This window comes from Dasypus novemcinctus, chromosome 13, assembly GCF_030445035.2.
Source record: "Dasypus novemcinctus isolate mDasNov1 chromosome 13, mDasNov1.1.hap2, whole genome shotgun sequence".
Taxonomy (NCBI): domain Eukaryota; kingdom Metazoa; phylum Chordata; class Mammalia; order Cingulata; family Dasypodidae; genus Dasypus; species Dasypus novemcinctus.
The window spans coordinates 18,944,838-18,961,671 of record NC_080685.1 but is presented as its reverse complement, the minus strand read 5'-3'; the positions used below and the strand labels follow the sequence as shown (position 1 = coordinate 18,961,671).

The 16,834-nt window shown below is 39.8% G+C and overlaps 1 protein-coding gene across 2 annotated transcripts in view; it reads left to right on the top strand.

Annotated features, from left to right (window-relative positions):
- The window catches only part of GNPAT (glyceronephosphate O-acyltransferase), a 34,427-nt gene extending 20,098 nt beyond the window's left edge, over positions 1 to 14,329 (top strand). Inside the window, exons 4-16 of one of the 2 annotated variants that reach the window (XM_058309543.2) lie at positions 258 to 387; positions 2,998 to 3,125; positions 3,426 to 3,501; positions 3,787 to 3,938; positions 4,056 to 4,186; positions 5,275 to 5,498; positions 8,348 to 8,590; positions 9,353 to 9,432; positions 10,296 to 10,436; positions 11,387 to 11,486; positions 11,572 to 11,665; positions 12,080 to 12,141; positions 13,924 to 14,329. In XM_058309543.2, the coding sequence (XP_058165526.1) occupies positions 258 to 387; positions 2,998 to 3,125; positions 3,426 to 3,501; positions 3,787 to 3,938; positions 4,056 to 4,186; positions 5,275 to 5,498; positions 8,348 to 8,590; positions 9,353 to 9,432; positions 10,296 to 10,436; positions 11,387 to 11,486; positions 11,572 to 11,665; positions 12,080 to 12,141; positions 13,924 to 13,967 (1,605 nt within the window). In that variant the 3' untranslated portion in view covers positions 13,968 to 14,329. The remainder of the gene's footprint in view (positions 1 to 257; positions 388 to 2,997; positions 3,126 to 3,425; positions 3,502 to 3,786; positions 3,939 to 4,055; positions 4,187 to 5,274; positions 5,499 to 8,347; positions 8,591 to 9,352; positions 9,433 to 10,295; positions 10,437 to 11,386; positions 11,487 to 11,571; positions 11,666 to 12,079; positions 12,142 to 13,923) is intronic. The other variant, XM_058309544.2, reaches the window with a different exon arrangement.
- The last annotated feature ends 2,505 nt before the right edge of the window (positions 14,330 to 16,834 follow it).

The following is a 16,834-nucleotide window of genomic DNA, read 5'->3' as shown; positions in this document are numbered from 1 at the left end:
TTAATATATGTTATGATCATCATCATTATTATTCTGTTCCATAGACGTTTACATTTTTAATATTCTTGCATTATGTGAAATTGTTTAACTAGAACTCTAAAATATATTTTACCTTGTCAGACTAAATTAAGTTTTTTGTGTATGGCAGGGAAGGCAGAAAAAAATTAACATGCACACCCTTTTCCATTTTGAATTTAAGATCAGACTTTATACTGTGAAAACTGAAATTATTCAAAACTTTAAAATTTGTTTTAAAGCTACAGCGAGCCATCCAGGAGCATCCAGTTGTTCTGCTGCCTAGTCATCGAAGTTACATTGACTTTCTGATGTTGTCTTTTCTTTTATTCAACTATGATTTACCTGTACCAGTCATAGCAGCAGGAATGGGTAAGTATTTTTTGCCTTCATTTTTTTAATTATAAAAATGAAGGGAAGCGGCTATGACTCGAGCAGGTGGGCTCCCACCTACCACACGGAGGTCCTGGGTTTGGTTTCTGGTACCTCCTAAAGATGAGTAAGACAGTGAGCTGGCAAGGCAAGCTGATGCAATAAGATGATGCAACCAAGAAACACAGTGAGGAAGCACAGTGAGAGACACAACAAATAGGGAGTAGAGCTGGCTCAAGTGATTAGGTTCTTCCCTGTCATATGGGAAGCCCTGGATTTGGTTCCACGTACCTCCTAAAAAAAAGATGACAAGCAAAAAACAAGCACAAGCAACAATGGGGAAGAAAGAAACAAAAATAAATCTTTAAAAAAAATTTTTTTTAATGTTCACTGTAATGATTTTAACAATTCTGAGGTATTTAAAGAAAATTATAAAAATAGCCTCTTCCCTCCAATCCCAGTATTTAATAGTTTGGACTGTGTCCTTCCATATATACTTTAACAGACATATACAAGCATAAGCATCTATGCACATAGGGTTCTGTTTTGATTTGCAAAATGTAGACCATACTACCTAAATGTATATTACCTGCCTCTTGCTTTTTTATTTAGTAATAAATCAATGGCTATCTATCTAAGTCAGTAAATCTAGCATTTTTTAACAACTGTCTTAATATTCAGCAGTGTGGATGTATCATAATTTAGTTTTGCTATTACAAACAATTCTGCAAAATATATATATATATTTTTTTCATAACATGAAGACTTTATTGGGTGTCATCTGTAATCACTGAAAAACAAATAAAGAATGCATAGTTAAACTTTGTTTTCTGACATGGAAATAGTTGCATAGTTCATCTGGTTTGGCTCATCCGTGATTCTAACATTTAATCCTTTTGTTTTAAACTTTCATTCTAATAGCATATACACAATTCAGAATTTCCCATTTTAACCTCTTTTAAGTGCACAGTACGGTGATATTAATTACATTCACAATATTGTGCTACTATCACTAACATCCATTACCCCTACTTTTTCTTCACCTCAAACAGAAACACTGGAGCCATCAAAATAGGTTCAGTAACTCCCCTTTTTCCTAATCCCCCAGCCCCTGGTTACCTGTAATCTACTTTCCATCTCTATATGACTGGCTTCTAGTTATTTCATTTAAGCATAATCATAAAACATTTGTCTTTTTGTGTCTGTCTTATTTCACTCAACATAATGTCTTCAAGTTTCGTCGATGTTGTTGCATGTATCAGAACTTCATTTTCGGGAAACGGACTTGGCCCAGTGGTTAGGGCGTCCGTCTACCACATGGGAGGTCGGTGGTTCAAACCCCGGGCCTCCTTGACCCGTGTGGAGCTGGCTCATGCTCAGTGCTGATGTGCGCAGGGAGTGCCGCCCCACGCAGGGGTGTCCCCCGTGTAGGGGAGCCCCACGTGCAAGGAGAGTACTCATAAGGAGAGCCACTCAGTGCGAAAGAGAGTGCAGCCTGCCCAGGAATGGTGCCGCCCACACTTCCCGTGCTGCTGAAGACAACAGAAGCGGACAGTGAAACAAGAGGCAGCAAATAGACACAGAGAACAGACAACCGGGGGAGAGGGGGGAATTAAATAAATAAATAAATCTTTAAAAAAAAAAAAAAGAACTTCATTTTCATAGCTGTATAACATTCCATTGTATCTGCGTACCTCATTGTTCATTCATCTGTTGATGGACACGTGCGTTGCTTCCACCTTTCAGCTATTGTAAATAATGCTGCTATAAACTTTGGTGTACATATATGTTTTCAAGTCCCTGTTTTCAATCCTTCTGAGCATATACCAAGAAGTAGGATTGCTGGATTTCCGCGTTCAACTTTCTAAGAAATCGCCAAACTGATTTCCACAGTAGCTACACCTTTTTACAATGCCACCAACAATATATAAGGGCTCCAATTTCTCTACATCATTGCCAACACTTGTTATTTCCATTTTTAAAAATAAAAGCCACCAAGTAGATATAAAGTGATATTTCATAGTTTTGATTTGCATTCGCCAGACGATCAGTGATGTTGAGCATCTTTTCATACATTAAAAGCATTTTCATCTGTGAGGAAGTTATTTGAAAATTAGGGATAATGAAGAGAATTCCTGTTTTAAAACTGTTGGTAGAACTCTTCCTCTAATTCCAACCTTCTCTATTTAACCTGTTCCACTGAAAGTGGGTTGATATTTTTACCTGCTGAGAGAAAGGGAGAGCTAGTTGGGCCTGGATGAACAGAGCATGAAGGTTGGCATATCATGTTCAGCAGCAGTGCCAGCTACAGAGATTGGCATCGTGATGTTTTTAAGGTTATCCCATTATTTTGCTATTGCCCCTGCTCCCTAGCTGGTCTGTTGTAAATGCAGTGGGGCAGGGGAGCACAAGGAGACCTCCCAGTGAACTCCTGGCACACAGGATCCTTGCTTTCCCAAAAGTCTACATGCTGTCACTCCTGGTGGAATTTAATCACAGAAAGTATAATTACTAATACCTACAGGAAAGATTTCTTTACAAGTGTTTGAGTTTAGATCTTTATAGAAAGATTCAAGATCTGTAAATGTCCATTTCTCCTTCATTTTTCAGATTTCCTGGGAATGAAAATGGTTGGTGAGCTGCTACGCATGTCAGGTGCCTTTTTCATGCGACGCACCTTTGGTGGCAATAAACTCTACTGGGCTGTGTTCTCTGAATATGTAAAAACTATGTTACGGGTAAATGCATGTAATTATCAAGTACTTTCAAGCCATATTTTATTTTCACTGAAGCTTGCTGTAAGATCTCATTTAAATTCTTAACTTCCAAGTGGGCTGCTTAGCTCTTTTTTTTTCCCCCTCATAACTTTAGCAATATATTGAATTTGTTTGACTCTCTTTTTTAAGTCTCACTGAAAGCAGCATTTGTTCAGAGGGCTGGGGAGGGAGCTTGGGAAAAGGAATCAAAAGAAGCATTTATCATTTTGAGAGTAGGCAACGGGTTTTGTGTTTTGTTTTGTTTGTGTTTTCTCTTTAAAGAATGGTTATGCTCCTGTTGAATTTTTCCTCGAAGGGACAAGAAGCCGTACTGCCAAGACATTGACTCCTAAACTTGGTAGGTCACTCACAGATTAGAAGACCACTGCAATTAGAGTATTCATTTGCAAGGGGAAGGAAAAAAATAAAACTTAAGCCATGACCTTATCATGGCTGCTAAATAGAACTTGACACTTTTTTTGCAAGATATTTTTTTATTTGTAAGTATAACTGTTTTCTTTAATTTTAAGTGTGTATGTTTATGGACTTGGTATATAATGTACATTTTTACTATATTCCTATTTATGTGCCCCTTCTTTACTCTTCAATGTGTATAATAAAACATTTTCCCCTGTGTTTACAGGTCTTCTGAATATTGTGATGGAACCATTTTTTAAAAGAGAAGTTTTTGATACCTACCTTGTTCCAATTAGCATCAGTTATGATAAGATATTAGAAGAAACTCTCTATGCATATGAGCTCCTAGGGGTTCCTAAGCCAAAAGAATCAACAACTGTATGTAAAGGATAAAAGCTTGATTTTATTTGCATTGGAAGAATATGCTGATTTACACATCCACTAATTTCTAAATTTGCTCCTTTCCCCTACCTCTCTTATTGTGCTACTATTTAGGGATTATTGAAAGCCAGGAAGATTCTCTCTGAAAATTTTGGAAGTATCCATGTATACTTTGGAGACCCCGTATCACTTCGATCGCTGGCAGCTGGGAGGATGGAGCGGAGCCCATATAACTTGGCTCCAAGGTACAAGGCTCTGTTTAATGCATTTATGTAGAAATAAGGATTAAAATCTAAAAGGTTGAATTGTGATTCTTCAGTTGGCCACTTCAGTGATTGAAATTAGGTTTACTTGAGGTCATACAGCAAATTACAGAAGAAGCTATGTTATCCCATTTTCCCTAGTGGAAAGTTTCAACTAAAGAAGAATTATATGTTTGTGAAAAAATATTTAGCTGACAGATATATATGTCAAATATGCAAAGTCAGACAATGATCATTTTTCTCAGGAAATCAGTACCGTGCTAACTTAAAAGTGGGAAGACAAGTATTTGCATAGAAATTGTTGATCACTGTTGGTAGACCAGCCAGAGTACATAGTAAGTATTATTTTTGATCCTAGAAAGGGTTGAATAAGACTAATGAATAATGAATGGGAATGAGTTCCTTTTCTCAAGAAGGTTACAGTTTTATGGACAAGTAAATTCATTAGATTCTTTCAGGATGCAGGACACAAATTACATATATTTTTTGGTTTTCTTAATTTAGAGAAATACTGAACACATGGGATTATTATCCCATGACTGGTTCCATTGTTCACATGAAGCCATCTTGTTATATGGCTGCTTTTTATGTCACCTGCACACCTCTACTCCAGTCAACTCTGTGTAGATTCCTGGTATCAGATGATTCAAAGTGTAGTGACTGTGCATAAAGAAGCTCTCAGATGCAGATTGTATTAGCATTTGGCAGGTGCTCTGAAGCTTTTTAGAAGAGGGCAGTGTAACAGGCAAACTGTACAGCATAAACAGTTATTATATAATATGATATGTGCACCTTATACTAGAGATATATTCAAAGTACTCCGGACTTGGAGAAGACAGAAATGAATTCTACTAGGGGAGGCCTGGGTTTTCACAGAAGAAATGATAATCTGATTTACAAAGCGACAGAAGTCTCTTTGCCTGGAACTGGGAATAATAGGACATAGGAGAATTCAGTTTATAGAAAGCATGATAAACCTTTGAAGGATCTGTCTTCTCCCATTCCCCTTTCCAGTCCCATTTTTCTAAGTAGCAGATCTGTAATTTGCTGTTCTGTAATCTTTCTTTTAGATATATTCCTCAGAAACAATCAGAGGACATGCATGCCTTTGTCACTGAAGTTGCCTACAAAATGCAGCTTCTGCAAATTGAAAACATGGTTCTGAGCCCATGGACCCTAACAGTTGCTATTTTGCTTCAGAATCTGCCATCCATGGACTTTGACACTCTGGTTGAAAAGACTTTATGGCTGAAAGGTTTAACACAGACATTTGGAGGATTTCTCATGTGGCCTGGTACATACCTGTGACATGTGGTGAATGCTTGCTTTTTTTATTTCTTAATGTGGAAATTTTGTATCCTAGACATGAAAAACTATACAGAGGGTTTTTAGCAAAGCATTGCTGAGAGAGAGAAAGAAAACCTAATCTGTATTTATGGCTATAGGATATTGAACATAGCATGTTGACTAAGAATAATCGTTTACATATATCATTTTCCCCTACCAGATTCTGACCATCTAGAAGATTAGAATGCTAGCTCCCTGTCCCCTGGTAGAGTGAAGAATACAGACATAAATCATTTGTGTTCCACATATTCTTCCCTCCACACCCACCTCTTTTTAATGTTTGCAACCTATTGTTGAAAGGATTAAAGGGCTTGTAAAACTTTATACAATTCTCTGATAATGCCTACTTTGTAATAGCCTCTTTGAAGTTATGAATACTGTGCTGGGGGTTTGGGATGTATATGGCAATAGTTAAATTATTTTCAATCTCTTTGATTTAAAATTATAGACTACAGTTAGAAATGCAATGCTTTCGAGACCAGATAATTCTTTTATTCAAGTACTTATTGTTCATTCATCAAACCTATATTGAGTATCTAGTTGGTGCTAGGTATACCAGGGACATATGAGAAATAAGATGCTATCCCTGTTCTCGAAATTCTCTGGTTTATAGGGGTCAGAGAGGGTAAATAGTATATAAACTAGAAATGAGGGCCCAGTGAAATATAATAAAAGACAAAACTATAGACAAACTGCAGAGGAGGACTGTCTACACTGTCTGGGAAAGGCTCCATCGTCGGGGAAGATTTCCTAGAAGAAGTGACATTTGAACCGGATCTTGACGGAAAAGCGGTTCCTCAGAGGGCCATGAGGGGGAGGAGCATTGCTAACGTAGGATTTGAAAAATAGGAAATGGCATGAAATGGCACTGGGCATTTGTTGACCTACATGTAGTTTAGCAATGTTAGAATATCAGCGATGGGTAAGGCAGTGCTAGAAGAGTAGGTGGATAGCAGCTAGAGAATAGAGACCCAGGCACCTTGGGGGTCTGGACTGAAATCTATAGGTTATGGGAAGCCATGAAGGATTTTAAGCAGGGCAGTATGGCAGATTGACATTTAGAAGACAAACTGGTATCAGTTTTAAAGATGGACCTCAGTAGCACAAGACTGAAAGCAGAGAGACGAGTTAGAAGGCTGCCCTTACTACCTGAGAAATGAGGAAGGCCTGAGCCAAGGCAGTAGCAAAACTGAGACATGTTTAGGATAAATTACTAACAGAATTGACAGCCAGTTGAATGTTAGTCACCAATAGGGAAATAAAGATAAATCAGACATCTGGGGAACAGAGGGATCTCAAGCCATTGAGTGCCTTCCTCCCACATGGGAGGTCCCAGGTTCAGTTCCCAGTGCCTCCTAAAAAGAAGAGCACACAACGAACAGACACAGAGAAGAAACAGCAAGCACGACAAGCAGGTCGGGGGGGGGGGGGGGTGGAATAAATAAATGGTTAAAAAAAAATCAGACATCTGTTCTCAGCATTTTAATGGTCTAATTAGGGGACAAAGGACATGTTAATTGTAAAACAAGTAGGAAGTATTGAATGTCATGAGAGAGGAATAGGTGAAGTGTTAAACCCATAAGTGTTTGGCCCAGGAACTTAGAAAACATAGGCACCCGACTTTCTAAAGTGTTTTGCTTTTTCAAGATTGGATAAATAAGTGGCCAGTCCATAGCTAAGAATATCTGTTCAGCTGTTACAGTAAGTCCAGTTACTATAAAGTAAGAGGTGTTCGGTATCTAAGTTACAGTGATTTAGTAGGGTGATTAAATATTCCTAATTTAGAATGTGTTATAATATTCAGTTCCTTTTTCTTTTTGACTCAGATTACCCCATATTTCTAAGCATTCTCCTATCTAGAGCTTTCTGTAATTTCATGTAAGATATTAACGAGCAAGCTAAAACAAGGCAAATTAGTCAAGAATGAATGTGATCAAGTACAGAAAGAAAATATTCTCACTTGTCCCTTCCATTAAGCAATAACAGGATTTGTTGTCCAGCTTGAACAGCTTGGCTACCTATATACTTATACCAGCTGTGCCCTTAGCTCAGGTTAGCAGTAACACTATTTCCCTAGCAGAGAATATTTGTTAAAATCACCAACCACTCTACTCATTAAGCTTCTCTAACTTTGGCTGTCTCCAGGCCGGCATAGTGTCAGGTGATAAGTTACCTGGTACTTGTATGGGTCTGCTTCCTTAGATATCTTGGAGGAAAACTGAAAATGTCATAGCATCCCTTTGTGCGCGCTGAGGCCCAGTGCTAGGGCAGTGCCTCTTTGGGTTGCCCTTTGATCCACCTGCAAAGCCATGTTCTTGCCATTTTGATATGGTCTGAGCAAGCTGTGTGTGTGTGTGTGTTTTAAGTATGATTTCAATATATTCCTACACTAATCATGGGCCTTCTTGTCTTACTATTGTTAAATTCACACATATGTCATTTTCTGGTCATGTAACTCACTATTTAAAAACTTTGGATACCCTTGGTTCCCGAGATAGAAATGTCAGTTTTCAAAGTAGGAATCCTGTGCATTTCAGAATGGCTTACAAATTTGGGGTTAGATAAGGAAGTATGTTACATGTCCTTAGAAAAAGGTTTGATTTATGAAATAGTACTTTAAAAATGTTCGTCACATATGCTATCATTACTTCAGTTGGCAGAGCCTGAAGCTGTACCTTGCACTAGAAAATGAATATCTGTCAAGGTGCTAAAGTTAATGCATACCAGGCCTAAGACGCCCAGCAGTGACCTATCTCATTTCTTTGCCATGTGCCTGAATGAATTGTCTTTGTATAGATAATGAGCCTGCTGATGAAGTTGTCCAGTCCAACATTCTTCTGCATTCCAATATCGCCAGCCTTGTCAGAGATCAGGTGATTGTGAAAATGGACTACGGAAAGTCAGAAGAAGTCACTGGACTGATTTCCCAGCACATCACTCTCCTCACGTGCTCCACTTATAGGAACCAGTTGCTGAACATTTTTGTCCGTCCTTCCTTAGTAGCTGTAGCACTGAAGATGACACCTGGTTGCAGGAAAGGTAACTTTCAGGACTGCAGTCTTCAATTTTGGAAGAGACCTGGCCATTCAGTTTACTGTAGGTAGCAACATTTGAAGCCTTTTTAATGCCTACCCACATCCATGCAATTCACACACCACCATGCAATGCAGCTTTTAGTGCTCAGAAGATCTTAACTCCATTTCCCTTATATACATGGCCATCTGCTTAGAATTTTAGGATTGAAAGAGACCTGAGAAATCATCTAATCTAAACCTCTCCTTTTATAACTAAGGAAAATTAGGCCCAGATAGTTGCATAATCACTTGAAGATGGAGCTGGGATTAGCACACAGACCTGCACATCTTGGTAACTAGGACCGCATTTTCTATCATTGTATAGTGGCATGTCTCATGCTAAAGATAATGGTAAAAGCATGAGGAAATATGAATTGTGAAGGAAATGAAGAAATCAGTTCCTTTCCTTCTTTAGAAGGGAACCATTGGAGTAGGAGAGAATGAAGTGCCTGGCTGCTAAGGACTGTGTTGCCTTGCTCATGACCAGGCTGACTAGAGCACTGGTTATAATTCAGATCCATCCATTAAAGCTGTGCTAGACTCTAGTCTGCTCTCTAGATGAAATTTAGACTGGGTATAGTTTTCTTTAGGAGGCTTAGTTCTTATTCTGGAATATAACTAAAAATATACCTCCAAAATACTGCTTTCTGGGAGATTATGGACTTCCTGGTACTCCCTGAAACTTAAAAAGCAATATTGTAATTTAATGTAATGCGTTTGTTTCCAGAGGATGTCTACAGTTGCTTTTGCTTCCTACGTGATGTTTTTTCAGATGAGTTCATCTTCCTTCCAGGACAGGCAGTAAAGGTAAAGTCTTTTTTTTTTTTCCCCCTCTCCTCTTCCCCCCACAACCCCCCACCCCGGTTGTCTGTTAGTCTGTTCTCTGTGTCTATTTGCTGCATCTTCTTCATCCACTTCTGTTGTTATCAGCGGCATGGGAATCTGTGTTTCTTTTTCTTGCTGTCATCTTGTGTCAGCTCTCCTTGTGTGCAGCGCCATTCCTGGGCAGGCTGCACTTTCTTTCGCGCTGGGCGGCTCTCCTTACGGGGCGCACTCCTTGCGCATAGGGCTCCCCTGCCCAGGGACACCCCTGCGTGGCAGGGCACTCCTTGCGCGCATCAGCGCTGTGCATGGGCCAGCTGCACACAGGTCAAGGAGGCCCGGGGTTTGAACCACGGACCTCTTGTGTGGTAGACGGACGCCCTACCCACTGGGCCAAGTCCGCCGCCCCCTAGCATTTCTTAAAATCACTTATTTAGCCGAAGCTGAGCTTTAAACTCTCCTGGTTTAAAAACTTCTTATGAGGAATTCACCTCAAAAATATGACCCCACAGCTCTTACACTTATAGCAGAGTTGCCTTGTTTACTTTCCTTTCCTCAGTAGATAAATAATTTGAAAGTGTACAGAATTACTGTATGCACTTCCTATTTTAATTTAAGGAATGTGACAGTGCAAAGTGAAAGAAAATCACGTAGATTGTGATTTTTAAGGCTTATAAATTTTGGGGGTTGTGTTATGTTTGAAGTTCAACATTTTGGATTCTGGGAAGAGTTGTGTAATCAGCCGGTGTTCTGTTGGTTTGTGGGCAAGTGGCTGCATATTTGAGATTGGCAGTGTACCCATTAACATAAGTTAGTCAGTGTATTATGGTTTTTACCCCTACTTCCAGGACTTCGAAGAAGGCTGTTACTTGCTTTGTAAAAGTGAGGCCATACAAGTAACTCCAAGGGACATCCTGGTTGCAGAAAAAGGAAACACTGTGTTAGAATTTTTAACAGGACTCTTTAAACCTTTTGTGGAATCTTACCAGGTGCGTAAATCTTTGAAAAGTTCTCCTCCACCTCTCCTTACCAAGTACAACTGTGCCTTCTCACCCTGTTCTTATTTTTGATCTAAAGGGCAAGTATTTCCCCCAGTTGAATCTGTGAGTGATTTCACTTTTCAGGCAAGACTTTGACCCTTGTGTAAAGGAGACTTTGTCCCTTACTGACCAAGAATCTAACAGCTCAGTGATACCTCAGGCACACTCTTCGTATAACCACTGTTGCACACATGCGTTGTTTATCATATTATAGCTTCTGTCTTTTGTTCACACCATGTAGCACAGTGTTAGATACATAGTGGGCACTCCATAAATGCTAGATTTTAAATGATGCATAAAGCCAGTGCACATTTGGGAGAGAGCGGTGTCTGTGGTGGTGAGCTCTGTTCACGTGCACAGGTTGGAGGCAGCTGGGGCTGGTTTCCTGGCAGAGTAGTGCATGTGAGCCAATGAAGTGACCCACGTCAGCCTCCTTGCACAAACCTTGTTCTTAGTAGCTACTTGATTAATGTTCTTACCTTTTAGCACCTTTTTATGGTAGATATCATCAAGTAGTTTAGGGACTAGCACTTGGTTAGATGTTTTAAAAGAAAAAAACAAAGTTTAAAAAAATCTGGCCTTTCTCTTCCCAAGCAGCATATGATATATTAAGCTGATGATAATTTGCTTAACTCGCAACCCATTAAAGTGAGAAATTATATTTTAATAAATGTCAATACTACTTCCAACTTTTTTTCTAGTTGTAAAAGTAATATAAGCTAAAGAGAGAACTCTAACAAATTTTCTTTAGCTCTTCTGTGTTCATGAGGGATCTTTATTCTGTTCTAATGTCGTATGTCTTTCTCTTAAGAGGACAATGTATAAAGTTACTTACTGTTCTATTATCATTGGCTCCCTTTTTCTCTTTCTGTTCCTCCAATCTTCACACTTAAAATCAGATAATTTGCAAATACCTTTTGAAGAAAGAAGAGGACTCCTTCACTGAGAAACAGTATTCGGCTGGAGTTAGAAATTTTACAAGTGATCTTCTTGATCAAGGTGAGTCAAAGTCTCTGCTGGTATTGATTTCTTGTAGTTGAGAACTAAAAGTAGCCCATTCACTTTTCCTCCCTCTTTCTTTTAGGTACCTCTCAGTGTTATGATGTATTGTCTTCTGATGTACAGAAAAATGTCTTGACAGCTTTTGTGAGATTAGGTGTAATACAAAAGAAGAAAGTGTAAGTACTGTACAAGATTTCTGTGGGTGTTAAAGGGACAGTAACAACTAATAAGAATTCAGCATGAAATCCAAAGAGAGGTAGAAATGTATGTTAATCTATGAAGTATTATTATGTTTACTTTACTCAAAATAAGTGACAATTTACTCTTGAGTGAGTGGATTTAAGATGGATAATGCTTAATGGGTAAACTTTCCCAATAGTGTCTCTTCTTTAGCCAGAACAATGAAGCACTAAACCCAGAAGTAGGACAGAAGCAAGGGCCTTCCAACTACTTAAGACTGGCCTTGAGGAAGACCATTTAAAATTGGTTTTACTATTTGTACAGTCAGGAGCAAAAATATAATCATGGCGCCATTTCCCCCCCACCACCAGTTTATTCATTAACAAAAGCTTGTTCATTTTCTCTCTTAGAAATAATGACTGTGTCTTTAATATAAATGAGCCTGCCACAACTAAATTAGAAGAAATGCTTGGTAAGTACAGTTTAACAAAATATGATGAGTTTTACATTGTATTTATTGATATATATATTAATAATCTAAGATAAGAAAGTATATATATGGCACTGAATATTTTACCAAGGTGAATGACAAGAGAGAGTTTTTAGTATAAACAGAACTGTTGTATAGTCTAGAATTTTCTCAAGGACACTAAGGAAAAGTGCAAAGGCCATTAACACAGAAAAAAAAGTGCTTAAGATAGCCAGTCTTACCCAAGCTACAGACTTAGTTCCTAACCTAACTAATGGGGGCCCGAGAGCCAGACCCTTCACATCCAGTCCTAGCAGACCATCTGGAGAAGGCCTCGCACTTCAGTCCTTTGACTCACCCTCTCCCATTCCATTCTCAGATCCCTTCTTTCCTAGATGAGTATTAGGGTTAGTGTTCACAGCACATAGACTTTCAGAGCTCCGAATTAGAGACTGACAGCACATCTGTGGGACAAAAATTCAGCCTTTACTCTTCACCAGATCCTGTCAGCTTATATAAAGAATTTGTCTAGGCCAAAAAAAGCAGAGTCATTTCTTTATAGTATACAGTACCAGTCCAGAGCGTCAAGAGTGATGATATAAATAAAGAGATAGAAAAAGCCAGAAAAGGTAGAGAGTACTTCTCAGAAGAACAGTGGGGTAATACTTAGAGGGAGGAAGTGTTAACATTAAAAAATAATGATCTGTTGCTTATATTGAATAAGCATTATATCATTGAGTATAGTGTTTTTGTACCTAGCTTAATTCAGTACATTTGTCAAACTTGCATATGGGGCAGGGAAGAAGAGCTTTAGATTGATGTCTCTTTGGATTAGGGGAAAATAAGGGTGGGAGCAGTCTGCTGCTCTGCTGAAAGTAATTTTCCAGAAATGGATTGGCTTTTACGATGGGGAATTATTAGTTTAGAAGCTTAGAAATTCGAGGCTGAGAAAAATGTCCAAATCGAGATATCATCAGACAAAGATTTCTCCCTGAAGACGGGCTGCCGGCGATCCTGGACCCCTCTGTCTCGTGGCAAGGCATCTGCAGGTCTCCCTCTTCTTCCTGGTTTCCTGGCTTCAGCTTATTTGTAAAGGTCTTCATTAAGAGGATCAAGACCACCTTGGACCACTCCTTAACTGAAGTAACCTAATGAAAGGGTCCAACTTACAATAGGTTTATACCCACAGGAATGGGTGAGCTTTAAGAACACGATTTTTCTGGCGTCCATACAGCTTCAAACCATCAAAGGGCCTGTGATTAAAGGCTAATGGTTGAAGCAAAAGGTTAAAAGGGCAATAGAATAGTTGAGATAAGATAAAGTAAAAATACTATACCTCGTTGAAGAAAATATGTAAGTAGAAATCACAATCTTCTTTTACATTATGTCTGAAATCTCAGAATACATATTTTGAAACACTTAATTTCTGATTTGGTGAGAAGTACATAGCTAAAACAAACCCAAAAAAAACCTCATTCTATGGGAGAGACAGCATTGATTTCTTAGCCATGGGAGGCAAATATATGGGTAAAAATATATGAGACTTGAAATTCAGAAGATATGACTGGGTTAAACTCCTGGCTCTGTTATTGCCTGTGTGGTGTTGGGAAAAGTTCATTACCTCTTTGTTACTGTGTTTTTTTTTCTGCAAAGTGGGAATAATATCTACACTGGTTTCTTGTCAATCTGTAAAGCACTGGAGAATTGTCAGGTATTGTCTTTGAATATAAGACCAATGTCATTTCATCGTTTCACGAAGTCTGTCTTTCTCTCTGTCTATCTTAGGTTGCAAGATACCAGTAGGAAAACCAGTGACTGCAAAACTTTAATAATCCCCAAGCAGTTATGAAAAATTTGGTTATATAATTACCATTACCAGAGGACTTTAATCTAGCAAACAGGGAAGTAAAGGAAAATGCACATCTCCTGCTTCACAAGACCTTGAGAAACTCAGTGGCCTCTGTAGGAGAGGAAAGGGTCATCAGTTTAAGCAATCAGCATAAGCTTCCCCACCACAGGGGTTAAAGGGCTTTTTTGCCCAATTCTGTGTGTGTTTTGAAATAAAAAAGTCTTTCGGAAACATGTTTGGAAAAGCAAAACCCAACTCCTATTTCACTAACATTTTTCAACTTATTATATGTATTAAACTTTTATGTTCATTTCTGAATTAAAGTATGACATCAACACTAAAGGTCATAGCTATTAAAAGATAACTGCTGGAAAGGACATATCTTACATTTCTGTGGTTCAGGTTACCTCAAACACATATAAGTTTGACAAGAAATTATATATAATAAAATAGCTAGCGTACATGAAATTTTGCCCCTCAAGTTCTTAATAAAATTGAATTGGAGAAAGCTTATGCAACCAAGAGATGCTAGTGAGGGATTCTAAACAGGCTTACAATTCAAAGGAAGAGAAGTTTGAAGTAAGATGAGCGGGCGCTGAAAGCATAGACAGTTTGGAGTTGGCATTGATGCCGAGAAACTGGGATGAGCAGGAGCCAGCCGCTCAGCGTGATGGGGTTGGGTTGACAGAGGAGGGGGCAGCTGGAGGGGCCGGGCAGAAAGAGTAGTGTTCAGCATGCCCTGCAGTTCAGGTGGACTCAGTTCTGAAGGACCAGAAAGAAGAGCAGCAGGGCTGAACAAGAGCAACGGGTGATGAGGTTGAAGAGAAAGGCAGGGGTCAAGATATACAGGGACTCAGAGACTGGTCCAAGTTTACATTGCAATCCAAGTGCTGTGGGAAGTCATTGAAAAGTTTCTTAGCCTGTGATCCTAGGACTCCCTGTATTTACATTCCCTGAAATGTGCATTTTTGTTCCCCAGAGGCCACACATTTCTGTTGCCCGTTCAAACGGAGAGCCAGCGGTCCGTCCCATGCACTGGGGACAGAGGGAGCCCCTGAGTGGCCCTGCACATGGCTGGTACTCTGCTTTTTTGGGAAGCCAGAAAAGATTCCTGTGTGTTGAGCTTGACCACTAGTTGAGAAGTCAATTGACCACTGTCCCTGACTGAGGAATGGCTTACTAGCTAGCATGGGGTACTAAGCCCTTGCCCTCCAGGGAAAGAGCAGGTGTGAGTCCAAAGCAATGGGGAGACAGGAGCCCCTGGCCAGCTCTTGCCAAGTGGCTGTACCTTGTAAAGTCCCCATACACTCACTTTGGTTATTTGTTTACGTCTCCGTGGCACTTAGGCTGTGTTGGTAAATGTTGAAGCCTGAGTAAGATGACTATTAGTTACTTTTAGACTTGTTCAAAACACATTCCTGAAACAGATGGACTTAATAATTACTTTCACTGGCCAAATCTGAATCAATGTTTTTTGTTTATTTGTTTTTGCTTTTTTTAAAGATTTATTTCTCTCCCCTTCCCCCCATTGTGGCACGGGGAAACTGCGTCCCTTTTTTGTTATATTATCTTTACCCATCAGCGCTCCATGTGTGGGGCACCCTGGGCGGGCTGGCTTTTTTTTTTCACTCCTTGTGGGGTGCACTCCTTGCATGCGGGGCGCCCCCGTGTGGTGGGCCAGCTCACCACACGGTTTAGGAGTCCCTGGGTAGTGAATCCTGGACCTTTCGTATGGTAGGCGGACGCTCTATCAGTTGAACCACATCTTCTTCCCCTCACTTTTTATATTTTTCAAAGTTCCTAGTAGTATTTTCTTTCCTTACCTGTTTCCTTTATGAGGTTTCTACTGTGGGTTGGGATTAGACTCCATCTGAAGCAAATGAAAAATTTAGAGAAACCAAACCTCATTTCAGGTCAGTAGTGCTGTACCACGTCTTCTTTTTTTTAAAAATGAACTTTTTTTTTTCTTTTATTGTACTTTTTTGAAGATACAGAGATCACAAAAAATGTTGCTTTAAAAAATATGAGGAAGAGAGGGCTGGGGTGGCGACATGCGAACACGGCTTAGAGGGAATCAGGGCAGCTGAAGTGGAATGAGTACTTGTCTAGTGACGGCTTCTGAGGACTAACCCCTTTAATCCCTACAACCCTGAGAGCACAACTAACAACTAATGGGACACTTTCACCAATGCCTTCCTGAGAGTTTATCCAATAGGGGAAGAGGTGAGTTGGAGAATCCCTTAAGGAGTCATCTGGGTTTGTGATTGCACATGGACTTGATAATGAAACAGATAGGAATGTCACAGTCAAACCCACTGCTGGTTTTGCCAAGAACTCCAAAAAGATGATCACGTGTAAAATAACCATGGAGACGGGGTGGTAAAAGGAACATATTCTTTCCTTCCTGTCGTTTAAACAGAGCAATCAAGAGGCTGCTGAGCGCAGAGGGAGGAGGAAGGCGCTGCTGGCTGCCAAAGGGGATTTGGTTGCACACACCTGATTCCCCGTGCACCCAGGCAGCTCCCGGTGCAATGAGCTGCCCTGCAAAGGCGGCCGGAGGCTGGCGGGACCAGGGATTGGCATGTGGGCTCATGCAGGGTGCTGGGCTGACCACAGCGCTGGAAGAGTCGGAATCGCCAGACTTGTTAGTTTTTTTAACAGTTCAGCAGTCAGTTTTGAGCTGCTGGCAGGGAGCTCTTCCGAGGTCTTTTCTGAGGTTTATTTCTTCTGGTTCCAATGCGGGTCATTTACATGATGAGTCTTGTGATAATAGCCTAAGAGCAATTCTGAGCCCGGTCCCTTGGAGTGACGACTATATTAGATTCCCGGTCTATAATGGCTTTCCTT